The sequence below is a fragment of the Liolophura sinensis genome, chromosome 12, assembly GCF_032854445.1.
Source record: "Liolophura sinensis isolate JHLJ2023 chromosome 12, CUHK_Ljap_v2, whole genome shotgun sequence".
NCBI classification, from domain to species: domain Eukaryota; kingdom Metazoa; phylum Mollusca; class Polyplacophora; order Chitonida; family Chitonidae; genus Liolophura; species Liolophura sinensis.
In genome coordinates this window covers 20435342-20450575 of record NC_088306.1, presented here as the reverse complement: position 1 = coordinate 20450575, position 15234 = coordinate 20435342, and the positions used below count along the sequence as shown (strand labels likewise).

At 37.4% G+C, this 15234-nt stretch overlaps 2 protein-coding genes across 3 annotated transcripts in view; one reads left to right on the top strand and one right to left on the bottom strand.

The window, feature by feature from the left end:
- Nucleotides 1-2: 2 nt before the first annotated feature.
- Nucleotides 3-3900, top strand: LOC135479434 (double-stranded RNA-specific adenosine deaminase-like). The gene is made up of 3 exons (XM_064759261.1): nucleotides 3-131; nucleotides 678-918; nucleotides 1182-3900. Exons 1-3 carry the CDS (start codon nucleotides 29-31, stop codon nucleotides 1393-1395), a joined length of 558 nt encoding a protein of 185 aa, XP_064615331.1. The 5' UTR covers nucleotides 3-28; the 3' UTR covers nucleotides 1396-3900.
- A 3320-nt stretch (nucleotides 3901-7220) lies between these two features.
- LOC135479111 (disks large homolog 1-like) overlaps nucleotides 7221-15234 on the bottom strand; it is a 137887-nt gene continuing 129873 nt past the window's right edge. The window contains exons 18-26 of one of the 2 annotated variants that reach the window (XM_064758839.1): nucleotides 15024-15129; nucleotides 14572-14592; nucleotides 13827-13862; nucleotides 13395-13436; nucleotides 12751-12852; nucleotides 12364-12536; nucleotides 11463-11572; nucleotides 10210-10301; nucleotides 7221-9861 (exon numbers count right to left, since the gene is read on the bottom strand). In XM_064758839.1, coding sequence (XP_064614909.1) covers nucleotides 9755-9861; nucleotides 10210-10301; nucleotides 11463-11572; nucleotides 12364-12536; nucleotides 12751-12852; nucleotides 13395-13436; nucleotides 13827-13862; nucleotides 14572-14592; nucleotides 15024-15129 — 789 coding nt within the window. In that variant the 3' untranslated portion in view covers nucleotides 7221-9754. The remainder of the gene's footprint in view (nucleotides 9862-10209; nucleotides 10302-11462; nucleotides 11573-12363; nucleotides 12537-12750; nucleotides 12853-13394; nucleotides 13437-13826; nucleotides 13863-14571; nucleotides 14593-15023; nucleotides 15130-15234) is intronic. The other variant, XM_064758840.1, reaches the window with a different exon arrangement.

The window sequence follows — 15234 nt, the reverse complement described above, 5'->3', positions numbered from 1 at the left end:
GCCTCCAGCGAGAGAGCGACTGAGGACCATGTCCTGTACAGACAAAATCTGTCGCTGGAACGTCACCGGCATACAGGGGGCACTCCTCAGTCACTTCATAGAACCTATATATTTGGAGTCCGTGACGATTGGTGAGTTGTCTACAAATGGGGCTTATTCAGTTTTTCGTACTTTGTGACATTATTATTCTGACCAGGCTGCAAGTGTAGAGGATTGGCAATGATTCAGTGACTAAAGTTATGCTCTAAAAAGACCAAATGCAGTTAGGTGCATGTGTTAGCTAAGTTATAATATTTTCGCTAAATTATAATATTATGTATCAGGAAAACTATGCAAATTCCTTGGAACTAGGACGGTCACTGGATGGTGTTGGCAAAGTATATTCAAGATTTTTTATCTCCAGGGTTAATATGTACCAATTTCTGCATGAAATATAATGCTTCCCAGGATTCTAATTTGGCAATTTGAAGTGTAATTCTGCAACCTTTAGCATGTTTGCAAGGTGTTTATTCCAGATATTGTGATGGCAATATTCAATGTTGACCAAGTGTGGAGCCTGAAACAGGTCAATCCAACCAATGTTGTTTTGTCTCCAAAATCATATTAAAATGTGCATAGATCGCTAAAAGTTGCTTTGTCTTGTCTTAACTCCCACTCTTCTGCTCCCCACCCCCAAGGCTTCCTGTATGACCACGGCCACCTAGCCCGAGCCCTCTGCTGTCGTCTGACTCAGGGGGACACGCCCATCCAGGGCTTGCTGCCCACGGGGTATCGTCTGAACCACCCGTGGCTAGGGCGGGTCACCATCTGTAAGCCACCCAGAGACACGTACAAGACTCGATCTCAGAGCCTCAACTGGTGTCTGGGTGACACGGTGTCAGAGGTCACGGACGGAACTCTTGGCATGATCAAACAAAAGTAAGTACTGGGACATTCAGTGGTCTGCTTCGTACAGGATGTGAGTTAGTTTAAAGTGCAAAAATTATAACCAGAATACTGTATTTCACCGTAAGTTTTTTCAAATGGCACATTTTACTTGATTCTGGCTCATCTGCCTTAAAGAGTATTTTATGCAGGTTGAAAATTACATTTGTACTGTTTGTGAATATGTATGCTGCATGTAATGGTGAATAAATTTATCAAATATTATAAAATTAAGTCTGTTATAACTTTATTTACAGGCCAGAAGATGAAGCCCCGAAATTCTCCCGACTTTGCAAACGCCAAATGTTTGAACAGTTTAAGGGTGCTTCAAATTTCGTAAAGAAAAGTTACTGGACACTGAAAACTACGCCAAGTGTAAACTACAAGCAGAAGATTATCAGGTTGCCAAGCAACAGCTCTGTACTGTTTTGCAGAAAAACAAATATGGCACCTGGGTATCCAAGCCTATAGAAGAGGAACTCTTCAGTTTGTGAGGGCAGAAAACTAGATCATCTCGGTTTCAGTAGAGGAACTCGCTAGTTTGCGAAGAGAGAGAAATGCATAGCATCTGAATATCATGGGATCAACTCTACAGTTTTCATCAGGACCGGTTTCCTAGCATTTTGCATCATCGTCCATGTGAAAAAAGCGTTTAATATTTTCAAATTCGAACTCGCACAATCTTATATTTTATTTGTTGGTTTAGGCAAAAAGACAGCATATCCATACAACTGGGCAGTCTTATTTTGGGATTTTCTTCATGTATTTTTTGTTCCATGTGAAAACAGTGTATGGTTTTGTTTACGAAAAGGCATGAAAGTTCCAACCACCAAAAGTCTCATTATGATGGCCACAGAAAACAGCCTGGTAGACATTGATGCTTTGTTGTGGTGCGCTGTTTATAAAAGTTTGAATTTACGTAGTGAAGTAACTCACTGTTTTCATCATGGCGTTATTATTGATATCTTGATCTTGATAGGCACATTTTAAGCCGCTCCTTTTGCTTTTTTGATTTGGCTTTATCAACTCCACATCTGTTTAGAAATGTTAACATGGTAGTATGAGTCTCTGACTACTGCCTTCATTCCTCATTGTCTGTTGCTTTAAATCATTTCTATGGAAATAGCATTTGTTCTAGATTATCTTTTGATGGTTGACAATATCACAACGACTTTGAGTATACTGTACTGTATGTGTTCATATATTTCATCTCAGATTCTCAGCTTGGTTTCTGTGGGTGTGAACTGTGCTGTTAAGTTCAGGGGAAAGAAACGTAAAAAATGCAGAGAGCTTCAAGAGAAGTACCATCACATACTGTTTCTGAAAATTCGTTTAAATAATTAAATTTTTTTTTTTATTATTCACTAAATAGTCAAATATATGACTTTCTGGACATTATTGGTAAAGTTTGTTGACACTGACATGACAGTGACCTTTCTCTAACCCCTAAATCAGACATTCATTATCAGATTTTTTTTGTACGCAGGTTCACGGGCTGAACATATTGATGTAGAAAGTGTAGAAAGTTAAGGTTTGCCAGCAATCTGCAGATGGTCGTAGCTTTCCCTTGGGCTCTGCGCAGTTTCCTCCAGCCACAATGCATGGTTTTGTTTCCCTAAGTTAAAAAACATGCATTCTAGAGTAAAACATAAAACACCAATCACATAGTAAATGAAGACAGTGTTATGTTACTAACATTAATGATGACATGTATTCAATATGGTCCATATAGGCAGCCTAACTATCCAAATATTTGTCCACATTTAGTTCAGAAAAAAAAAATGAAGTAAGTGAAAAGGAATAGGTTTTTATTGTCTTTCTAGTAATGTTTACATTTACTACATTTCACTGTTTCTTTCCATTTCAATTTACATTTGATCATTATAATCAGATTGCTTGGATCTTGCCCCACGGTTAACGTATGAGGCTTGTAATCAAATACGGCTCCTTGTGCATTTTGAATGTTTTGTGGGTTTTTTTTTTGTGATTTTCCACACTACCTGTTTGTTGGTTGCATTGTACCTTAACTGGTGGAGATTTTGACCATAGCATGTTTGCTCTGAATGAAAAGTGCTTCTGTGGCTGTGAGAGAATGGAGATCTTTGTCATTATGACACCAAACTTCGCTCCTTAGCTGTTTTGTACATTGTAGGCTGTTGCATTTTATATATATATTTTTTTTTTTGAGAAAAACTTGTCTTTGTTGAACATGTTTCAATTAGTGATGCGTGTCATCATTGGTATTCCAATAAACGTAATTTTTTGTATTTTTGACTTCACTCTTAGTTACTTTTTGTCATCATTGTGCATTAAATTGGTGTTTTGCATCTGCCATTTACCGGGTTTAATTGAAGGAAAATGGGCAGGAAAAAACTAACACAGCTCGCCAGGGTCCCCAGAATGATTTCATAAAATTCATAAATTATGCTTACAGTTGGCTTCTAGGCTTAAATCCAACACCCATTGTGGCATGATTGTCAGTGTAAGATATGCAAACAGTGGCCGACAATGAGCAGTTCAAAGTATACAGTACTCTGGCCATTTAGAAGCTAGGCTGTATAACATAAAATATATATCGATCACATCTATTTATTGGCTGAGTGACGTTTCGGTATATCGGCACTGTAATTCAACCATTTCTCATGTTTGAAACGTGTTCATTCAAGGGCATTTTGAATGCATTATTGTGTGCAGACTGATAAAATTATAGTTTTTGTGAAACCCTGAATTTGGCCAATCCTACCGATGTAGTTTCGTTTCCAAAATATGATAACTGTGCGTATAAATTGTACTGAAAGTTGCTCTTTCATGTGTGAAAAGTTTAAAGAATTAGGTAGATCAAGTTATTAATACCGTTGTCAAGCATTACGATCAATTACTACCAGCAGAGAGAATACTTAATCTGCTTTCCTTTCAAACTATGATTCTGAATACCCCTTCAAATCCAGTAAAAAATAAAACAGCACTATACTTCCTATGGACAAAATTCATTATGTACTTTAATAATTCCTTCCGAAGCCAAAGGTTTGTACTTTCTCTCAAGGATTTCAGTTGATGAGACACAGGATGTGCGGGTTCAAATCTGACCATGGCAATTTGTAGATATGCTACTTTTACTGGTTCTGGGACTGTGAACAAATGTTGAGAATATACAGCTGATGGTGCTTGTGAGGTAATTTTTCAGTCTTCCATCAATTGGTTTGTCGGAGGTCTGTGGTTTTCCTCGGGCACTTAGGTGGTCTCCACCCATAATGTCGTGGTAAAAGAGAAAAATAATAGAGAATGACTGCGACCATAAAAGAACTCACTTAATGGCACAGTCCGAAAGAGCGCTTCTTAAATAAGATGCACAGTTCTGCCTTTCTTTTGATGATAAACATCACATTTAACTTGACAATTTCTTTCCCACGGCAATATTCGTCCACGACTTCAGTTATTTATCCTGCCCGATTCTGATACTTCTATTGATCCAATGATGTTTTGATTTAATTGGTGTTTTGGGGGCCTCCGTGGCTAAGGTGGTTAGCAGGCCAGCATGACCCACAACGCCTCCCACCAATGCCGTTGCTGTGAGTTCAGTCCATGCTGATTTCCTCTGCGGCCATACGTGGGAAGGTCTGTCAGCAACCTGCGGATGGTCGTGGGTTTCTCCCGAGCTGTGCCTGGTTTGCTCCCACCATAATGCTGGTCTCCGTTGTATACATGAAAGTCTTGAGTTCTGTGTAAAATACCAGTCAAATAAATAAACTGCTTTACCCCATACTCAAGAATATTTTACCAAGGAAACCAAACCGAGGGAAACCCACAACCATCAGCTAGTTGCTGTAGACCTTACATAGGGCCAACAGTGTTTTGAGGTTTGTCTGGAAAGCATGTTGATATCCTAGTTAAAGGAGAAGAAAATTTAAATATCAATCAAACACCACTGAAAAGAGTATGCTTTTCCTCGCAGGTGCATACCAAAAAAAAAAAAAATTCTAATTTGTACAAGTTGATAAATTATAAATAGAATAAGCGCCAAAATCCGCTGTGGGCAACTCCATTTTGCCTAAGAACAAGTCCTGAAGTCTTCTGTGTTGGGAGGAGAATTGTCGTCGGAAACCGCAGAAGTGCAGTTTGTACATTTCCGGAAGAACTCTTCTTCCCTGGAGGTTGCGAACAGTTGATCGTTTTCAGCTTGATGATCTGGAAACCGGAATGTTAGACGTAGGTTCCAAGTTTACATGAACAAGCCAGCAGTTTTAACGACTCATTGGCTGAGAGGCAACACACCCCCAGCATAAATTACAGGGTGTTAAAGATGGCGGACGCGATGGACTCAGCCATTTTCGCCAGCTTTGCCGTTTTCAGGCTTTACATGTATAGTGAGGAAAAATGGCAAAATTATGCAGCAGGCACCACCAGATAGAAAAAATATGTGCTCTTTTCAGCCTATAGTGTCATGTTTTTAAGTTTTCTTCTCCTTTAATAACATGCAAGTTTCCAGGACCTGAAGTAGTACCGCTATTTTATGAAATTTATCTTTCCCATAAAACCCATTTTTTTTTTACAGGTCAGACAGGTCAATCATGGGCTACTTTGTAGTTATACAGGTCAGACAAGTCAATCATGGGCTACTTTGTAATTTTACAGGTCAGACAGGTCAATCATGGGCTACTTTGTAGTTTTCCAGGTCAGACAGGTCAATCATGGGCTACTTGTAGTTTTACGTCGTACTCAAGAATATATCACTTATATAACCGAGGCCACCGTTATGGTGGGAGGAAACCAGGGCAAAACTCCTGGGGAACCCTTGACCATCCACAGGCTGCTGACAGGCCTTTAGGGACAAATGTTACACTAAAATACTTATTTTCCATTGAAAATAAACTTCACAAATGTCTTTGAATGACAAATTTCGTTTTCGTGTATTAAACAAAAAAAAAAAAATCTTTACGCACAAATTTGTAATACCACCCCATAAAAGATTTCGTGTGTTGCACTCGAGGCTTCTTATTACGAAAAGCTAGAACGTCAAAAATTGGACAGATCCTGCTACTGAAAGAGCTGCTAACTCACAGTTAGGAAAAGTTGAGAAATGGTACGAAGGCTCTAAAAAAAAAAACTCTATTCTTGTTGGTACAGACAACTCATTTATTAGCTTCTCAATGATTGGATGTAGATAGCTTCTCTACACACCAAAGATACAGAACCAGTTGTGTCACAGAAGAAAATGGGAAGTTTACGCAACCATTGTAAGCTGGTGATGTATCGCGAGCCACCACGAACCACAATGGCATGTAAGCTGCTAAAACTAGACTATTACACTACGGCTTTACACAGAGAAATATGTGCTGAAACAAAGAGCTCTCGCTAAGAAAGACAACTCTGTGAAAAAAGATAGGACGCAAGCTTGTAACAAACATTCAACAATCAACCATCTGGAGTAGCATAAAAGTGACATCAATCATTTTTTGCGTACATTATCCAATCATTCATGAGTCGCATGAGCAGGCTGGGTCTGATTGGTCAGAGAAAAGTCTGGAATCTGACCTGATGAATGATGGGTAACATGGAGAATAATATTGTGAACTTTTACTACAATGTTATGACCGATTTTCTACAGCATTAAAGGCAATCACAGGAAAAAAGATAACATATGAAATATAATAATAATACCTACTAATGAATATTCACATCAAACAATATAAACAATGGCTCAGCCATTAAGGTTACGCATGGGTCCCTAGGACGATATAACTTCTGTTCGGTGACAATTTGAAGGCTACACAGCAGTGGCATTGCAGTACAGAGAAAAAGCAAGTGATTTAAAAACAGAACCCTTTCATGTGGACATTTTTGGTTTTAGTCTGTGAGAAAATGTACATAACTTCACTATTCAGGGACAAAATATTTGCATTTTCTGCCCTCTAAACTCATAAGATCTGAAGTAAAAAATACTAATAATGGCAGAAATGAAAAGCCTTTCAAGCGATCGTTTAACGCTTACCTGTTCATGAAAGTGAACAGAGTTTGGACATCTTCCTTTCCAGTTTTCATAAATCCCATTCAAGCCTTTACACGTACATTCAAATGAGCTGGACACTGTCAATAAATACCACCATGCTTCTTCATATCAGTTGTTTCTAACAATCTTTAAAAAAATTAAAAAAAAAAAAAAAATACGATGTAAACTGACTTGCAAGATACATCTGAGGAAATGTCTCCAAAATATACACACTAAAAATATCTACATGAAGTCTGAGCACTTACATAAAAAAAGCATGTCTCCTTTTTTAATACTTCCACCCCCCCCCCCCCCAAAGAAAACAAACCATAGCAGTTACTAGGAAGTGTGTTCATATGTAAAGTAAAAGACCAATAACTGAAGTACTGATTTTGGGGCAGTGTACAAAGGACTACAAACAGTGCACAAGTCCTGAAAAGTAAATAAGCTCAAGGAAAAAATTGTGACAAGCGGTGCAATGACAGATGTGATAGATTTCCAACACAACATCAAAGAAATGGTTTCCTTGGAATCAATTTTGTGTATACGTGTTTTTCAGGCAAATGTATGATTAGCACGAAGACTAGCTCACATCAATTCTTCTTACAATGCAGAAACACTGATATGAAATGACAATGTGACGCATGAAAAAATGCATGAAAATCCCTTGGTGTGGAAATTTTGGCCATCGATGTACAAAAAACGAAAGGAATGGTTTTATTTTTGCAAAAAAGAAAAAAAAAAACAAAAATGTTTGAGTTTATGGTAATTTTTGAGATGCATTTCTGACACATCACACAATGGACTTTCTTTCTGCAGGTAAACCTTATCTTATTATACACGTAACAACTGTTGAACGTCTTGAACAATTGCACTAATACTGTCCAACAGTTCGCTTACAAAACACTGTGTGGGATAAAAAGATGAAGAATTCAGCGTGTTCAGAATCAAGCTGTTGATGATTTCATGGTGGAAATTTCTACTAACGTCACAACATGCATGTTCAGCAAACATTAAAATATTGGACCAATAGGACCTGTGTGACTATAGCACAATGTGAACGTCATCCAATGAGTCTTCAGACTATATTAGTGAATAATAAGCTTTAAAAAGGCCGAAAAAAACAAAAAAGTATAGCATTTTCAGTGTTTGGGGAATCTCACATTTGAGCAGAACATCAATAGTGAAGTTTCAGCCAGTAAGGACAAGAGAAAACACACTGGCAGAATATTTGTCAGAAAAAGTGACAGTGTCTAGATTTGAACTCTTGCTTGACCACATCACACTGGAGCTCCTTCAGGCTTTACAGTTCAGCGGCCAATTCTTGCAGGGTATAGAAAGTTTCTGCCCTGTATATTAATACGCAGGATTACACAATATACACGGTCATGTAGTGAGCATACGATTGGATTGGCCAGAATTATGACCAATCAGAATGGAGGTATGAGTTTACTTCAATATATAATTATGTATATGTATGTATTTTTCATGATCAACAAATATACAGACCCTTGTTTGCGTTAGTACTTCTTGTCAGGCCATACTTTCAAAACAATTTTCCACAACATTCCACTGCAATGGTCGCCCAAGGAGAAATGATAAATCGCCCAAACAGCTCAGGCCCAAACAGATACTGGAAACAGTATCAACCATGGCCTCAACATGTTGTTGTCCGAAGAAACAAATCACGGCTGCTTCCCAGTTTGCTGTGCTTATTAAACACATTCCTAGTTTGCTACTTTTACATGTCACATTGTGTAGAAGTGCATGTTTTTCTTTTTTCTTTCCAACTGCCATGCTAGTAAGAATTCAACCAGTTTTTCCTGTCTCCTTCATAAAAACAACTATAAACAAAATACGCCACAGGCAAAAATCATCTTGTATCCAAAGCTGTCACTTATATAGCATTCACCATACACATATTACTTATTACACTTGGTGCTCAAAAACCAATATGTATCACAATGAGTACACTTATCTCAACCAAAAGTACCAAGCATTTACCCAACACATCATAACCAGCTGAAACCAAACCAACTTTCTTATCGACCTTGATAAATAACCAAACAGTTGTCCATCAATCCTTTATCTCTAAACGTCATAGCCAGCTCAAGCCAAACAACTTTCTTATCGACCTTGATAAATAACCAAACAGTTGTCCATCAATCCTTTATCTCTACACATCATAGCCAGCTCAAACCAAACCAACTTTCTTATCGACCTTGATAAATAACCAAACAGTTGTCCATCAATCCTTTATCTCTACACATCATAGCCAGCTCAAACCAAACCAACTTTCTTATTGACCTTGACAAATAACTTAGCAGCTATCCATCAATCTTTTATCTCTACACATCATAGCCAGCTGAAAACTAAACCAACATTCTTATCAACATTGATAATATACAGCCACCAAACCAGAGTCTGGGTTTTATTATTTCTCCTTACTAGTGGCGATAACCGCTCTCGCAGCCCAAGGAATGACTATCTTTATACATTAGACACTATAGTGAAACATGATAAAAATTTGAGCTAAATACATCATGGCTGTTTCTCTCAACAGACAGGGTGTGTTGGCTATACACGCTCCAGTAGAAGGGGTCTATCCCCTTTTGATAAAATCTGTGTACAATCATTTGGAATTCGCTGAAAAAACAATTTACAACGTCTTCTGAAGTTCTCAATGGTCTCACATGTATGATACAGTTTACAATTCGATCTGTCATTTTTATTTTTCATTCACGCCATTCCTCCCCAAATAATGTCATGTACTCTCCCAGCTTCACAGTCTGAGTTCAGCCCATTCGAGGAATGTGGGGGAGTGAAGTTCACTTGTCTTCATTTCTAGAGTTTCTCCTTGGCGGGGACCCAAATGGTAGGACCTGATTGGTCACGAATGACCTCCTTGACCTTTGCATAGATCTCGTCAGCTGTATCACCTTGAACGACCGCTGTGGAAAGAGACAAAAGCAAGCTCGGTTACAAATTCCGCTATTTGATGGCTGCTGAAGCTAGTTTCATGTTTTATCAAGGGTCTCAGACGTACATTCACAGTTTCCACATATTTGGGACATAATTTCATGTTAACAACACATCACAACACTGAGCCAACTTTGGGCATGTTCCTTTAGGACAAGTGCTAATCTTGTAAAGCACCTACACTGCTGGTAAAGTGGCCGGCTTGACAAGACTCAGGATTGAACCCTGCTCAGTGGCTTACATAGCAGACACTTTAACCCCTCCGTTATTGAGATATGGACAGGGTATGACTTCATTGGAGCGTTGGTCCTTTTTCATACCTGTGAAATATTCCCCAAACTCCTGTTCCAGTTTCAGCGCCCGTTCATGCGTCTTCTTGGCTTGTTCTTCTGTGATCCTTTTGTTCATCTCCCTACATTTATAAAACAACAACAACACTTTGTTAAAAAAAAAAAAAAAAAAAAAAAAAAAAAAAAAAAATGGTGGCATTTTTGTGGTGAGACAGATTTAACATGAGGTTTGTAAACAAGTATCAACTAAAAGAGAGAACAAAAACTGTCATTCAAAGTTTCAACTGCCATTTGTAAATAAACTCCTTGTCAAAAGAGATCATATCTACTTTGTTTTATTGCAATTAGAAAGTCCTCTTGTTGCTTTCTGTTTACTTCAGGAGATCTTAATCCTGAGGCTCAACTGCAGTCTGAATACACCAGAAATTAAATCAAAAGCAAATTCAACAATTATATTGTAGTTTCCAGAGCAAACAAAGACCTTGTTCAAACAGCATATAAAAAATTGACAAACTGTTTATTTGTCTTTCTTATACCGGTACTTCCAATGGAATAACCTTGAAACTCCTAGATTCATTCATGAAATCAGAATGACAGTTACTTGGTTCAAACTAATTCAGCTTATATCTAACCCATGTTTACATATTAGATAAGAATTTAACTTCCTATATCTGAATCATGTTTGCATATTAGATAAGTATTTAATGTCTTGCTCAAGAATTCTTCACCCATAACACAGCAGTCATCATGTTTACAGGTAGGAGAAACCTGAGTAAGCCAACACAATTTCGCAAGTCGTTGAAAATTTTCTAATTTCAACATGTAGCTTCACTATCAAGAGCTGAATTCGATTTATTTATTTATCTGATAAGTGCTTTATGCTGTACTAAAGAATATTTCACTTCTACGACGGCGACCAACATTATGGTCGGAGGAAACCACGAGCAGAATTTGAGTCTGTCACCTCATTTGTAAAGAAGATGGCTGAACAACTATGGACTAGGGGTGTTAAAGATATATCGCAAAAACTGGATTTAAATCACTGCATGTGACCTAAAATTTAACATTTTGCTTGATTCGGCATGATTTATCCACCTTACTGTGACACTTAAGATTTTTTTTATCAAGTTTTACTACTTTCTTCTCAGACATACCTCATTCTGGCGCAAGAGGTATACTTTTAAGCCTTTACGTGCTCCTGAATATCCATTTTTACATGTTACACTTAAGGTGAAACAAACTGGATAATTATGAATAAAGTAATGACAACCTGAATAACTTACATAATTGATTCCACAGATTTGGGTTTGATGAAAATGGCAATTGGGTAAAGGCCAGCAACTTGTAACCTCTTAATGGCATTCCCACTGACATCGAGGATACAATGTTTGCCCTGTCAAGCACAAAGCAACAACAACAACAACAAATTAGTATTCATATTTCTACTAAATCCCTTCTTTTTAAAGGCCTATGCGAGATTCGTCCTGAATAGACGACAGCAGAGCAACTCTGAAAGCTAAAATATTTATGCACATTTGAACCTCCGCAGTAACATGGCTTTCTGTCTGTCAGAACTGCCAGCCAGCTGATCAAAACAGAGACGTGGTGAAAGGTCAACCACACATGCGCAAGGAGCAACAACCTGATTTGTTAGGTCACAATGTCGACCCAGCATGTGAGCATAAGTCACAACTGTGAATTATCTTGGATTTACCAGCCCTAAAGGCTACAGAATGTGGCAAAAAACTGGGAGAGGAACAGAGAATGTCTTCGTGAACATAATTTATTGGAGTTTTGTCCAGTACATGTAAATGCATGTACTGATTCATTCTGTGCGGATTTTTGAGGCGCGGAGGTTCTACACGCTAAGCTGTTTTTAAATGCGAGGTTAATGTAAGGTATGAAAATTTACATTGTTCTTCTGGATGAATTATAGATTATACCAGCACACAACACATTTGAAAACATGATGTAGGCTCCAAAAAACTCTTTTTACAAAGCATTTCATTCTATTTCTAACAAAAATATTTATAGGAGCAGTTTGATCAGTTTAATTTAATAATTCAAGATTACATACTTTGAAAACTCTGATTTCTCCAAAATTCTCTTCTCTGTTAATCTTTACTTCCTAAGATCTTATTTCTATTTTCCAGTTATAGATGTAATTTGAGAAAGTCGCGTTACCTTTTCTGCGACCTCTTTGACAGAAGCGACGCTGGTGCCGTACAAGTTATCATTATACTGTCCTGCTTCAATGAACAAGTGGTTTTGTATGTCACGCTCCATTTGTTCTCGCGAGTCCACAAAATGATAATCACGTCCGTCCACTTCGTAGTCCCGTCTTGACCGGGTTGTGTCTAGAAAAACACACAGAAACATTGTTGTGAAATTCAGAGGGGAGATACACTGAGAACCTGGAATACGAAGTGTTCCAACGTTAGTCACTCGTTTTGCCATCCAAAACGTTAGTCACTCGTTGGGCCATCCAAAAGAGTACATACTGAACACACTAAAACCGTGAAACTGTTAGTCTTGAGAAAAAGCTTTCATGATTATACAAAATAAACTTACGTGGAACACAGATTCCAAATTTGTCTGGGAATTCTGAAACCAGATCATCGTTGATACGATCTTTTAGAGGCCCTAAAATGATGACTGGTCGCGTATATTTCACTGAAAAAGAGAGGGAAAAAAACACAAATATGTGAATGTCAGTCAGTAATGTGAGACTACAGCATTATCAAGCTAGAGAAGACAAAATTACAAGGATGGTTTCAAACTTGTACTATCATCAGTGAGAGTCTGAACAACATCTGGAAACTTTAAACATCGGTTTGCACAGCTTGTGTGACATCTGATTTAAGAAATTTTCAAAAACTTTCAAATACCCAGTGAGTTCAAATTCATGAACCCGTGTTTCCTGTATGGGCATCTATAGAGTCCTAAATCAATTTAGCTGTTAAATACTTATCAAGAACAGTTTCTCATAACATTATTCCTACAAGAGCTAATGCTATCTGGATCCCAGAACCAACTCACTCACTTTTTTTTTTGGTGATTCTCATTAAAGTCCAGACTTTTCAAATACTATAAAAATGAACTAAAAAACTGAATACTTTTCAAGCCCCTGGGATTATTCATATTTTATTTCAGAACTTGTAATATCTTTCAAGAGCACCGTTTCAAGCTAAAACTTAATTGCTTTGTTTACTTACATTCCTGCTGTACAACTGCTTCGTAAGAAAGTATTGCTTCTTCTGTAGAAGAAAAAAACACAACACATTGTTTATGAATTGCGAAAAAACCATTTGTATCTCTGCGGTTCGTAGCATATATGTGTAAGAGTTAAATGATGAAACACCATGCAGATGGCTAAATTAAAATATGTCAAACATATTTACATTTAAAATCAGAAAATAATTTTAAAAATAAAATGTGCATATAACATAAAGTACATAAAAGACACAAGATAAAAATAAACGATACACATGCCATGCAAGTTGGAAAAAAAATTAGGAAGACAGAGCCAATCAAATACTTCCCTGCATCAGGGAAAAGTAAAGGCTGGAATTCACAATGGTCACTTTTCCACATTTCTTAACATATTAATCTCTCGCTTTTACCCTGCAACACTTTTGAGTACTTACGGAAACTAGCGTCGCTTTCACTCACACTCCCATTGGCTGAAATTTTGGGAAGGAAAATAGGGTCAGGTGGTTTTGGGTTAGAGATTAGTAAGGGAAGACTTAGCAGTAAAGTGATCTCCCTTTATCTGAGGCTTGAAGAGAAAGACATGCATAGAGCAAGGTTCCACATTTTGCAATTTTAAAACCGAGATCATCTTCTGCTGCAGATAATACCATGATTGTATTCAAAAACCTCTTGATTTGCACCAAATGTAACTATTTAGTTTCCAGTGAGGGAAAATAAATCAAAGGAAATGTTCAAACTTTGACTACTTGCACTCACTCAAACAGAAGAGAAACCATCCAGAATGTTGAGCAAAAGAAACAATACCAACGAGTACAGATATAAAACCACATGCAACACTTAGGTGAAGGTCAAACAAAACAATCCGCAGGGATTCTCTGATGATGAGCTAAGACAAAGTTCACATATGGAGAGATTGAAGAGCAATCAGATCTGCTCTATGAAGAACTAATCTCAGAACTCAAGAAGAAGCATGCACTGATAAACACAAAACTACTACAAAATGTTCATTAATGCATTTAACAATCATCTATAGAAATATCCAGAAATAATGAGAGCCATTGCAATCTTCTAGTATCAAACATTACCACATTTCAATTACATGTCTAGATACTCAATGAGCTCAGATACACATGTCTCCAATTAAAGTTTCCTTTCAGTCATGCCACTAGAGTTACCTACCTTTGGGAGAAGCCTCTTCAGCTGTGAAGAGTAAAAAAAAAAATCACACAACCATTACATTAGGCTGAGGGAAATGTACATGTACATTAATGGAAATGTTTTCAAGGTAACGCAATGAAAAACTTGACTGTATTTCCTCCAGTACATTACTTAATCTTCAACACCAAAATCCTGCACAATGGACTGAGTATACATTCCCTTAAACTGGAGAGAATAAAAGTATCCATTCATAAATACCCTAACAGACCTCAAACCTCAAAACACCTTTCTAAAATGAATAGAACTCTGAAAATCAAGAAAAATGAGCGAGTTCGTTATAGACAAAAATTTAAGGTCATTTAGGGTATATTTAAGAAGGATTTTTCACATTTTGGAAATAAAGTTTTCCATTCAGTCTCAATAATGGACTTTCTTATGTTCATGATTTTGATAAAAAAAAACAATGTCCTTACGTTCATCTGCACTTAATTCCTCCCCTCCGCTCTGGTCTTTACTCTTCATGAATGGAAACCGACGAGAGAAGGAGAAATTCTTCTTTCGTTTTTCATTAGCCGTGGCCTGTAATACAATAGGACATGACAATCAGAAACTGTTAAAAAAAAAAAGGCCTCACTACAAGCCTTCATGTTCCACAAGTTTTTTTGACCATGTTTTGGCAAATTT

Excerpts from the sequence above, each read along its gene's own strand:
- LOC135479434 (XM_064759261.1), top strand. The coding sequence starts at position 29 with ATGTCCTGTACAGACAAAATCTGTCGCTGGAACGTCACCGGCATACAG. Across the intron at positions 132-677 it reads TTTGGAGTCCGTGACGATTG|GCTTCCTGTATGACCACGGC; the intron begins GTGAGTTGTCTA and ends CCCACCCCCAAG. Across the intron at positions 919-1,181 it reads CTTGGCATGATCAAACAAAA|GCCAGAAGATGAAGCCCCGA; the intron begins GTAAGTACTGGG and ends CTTTATTTACAG.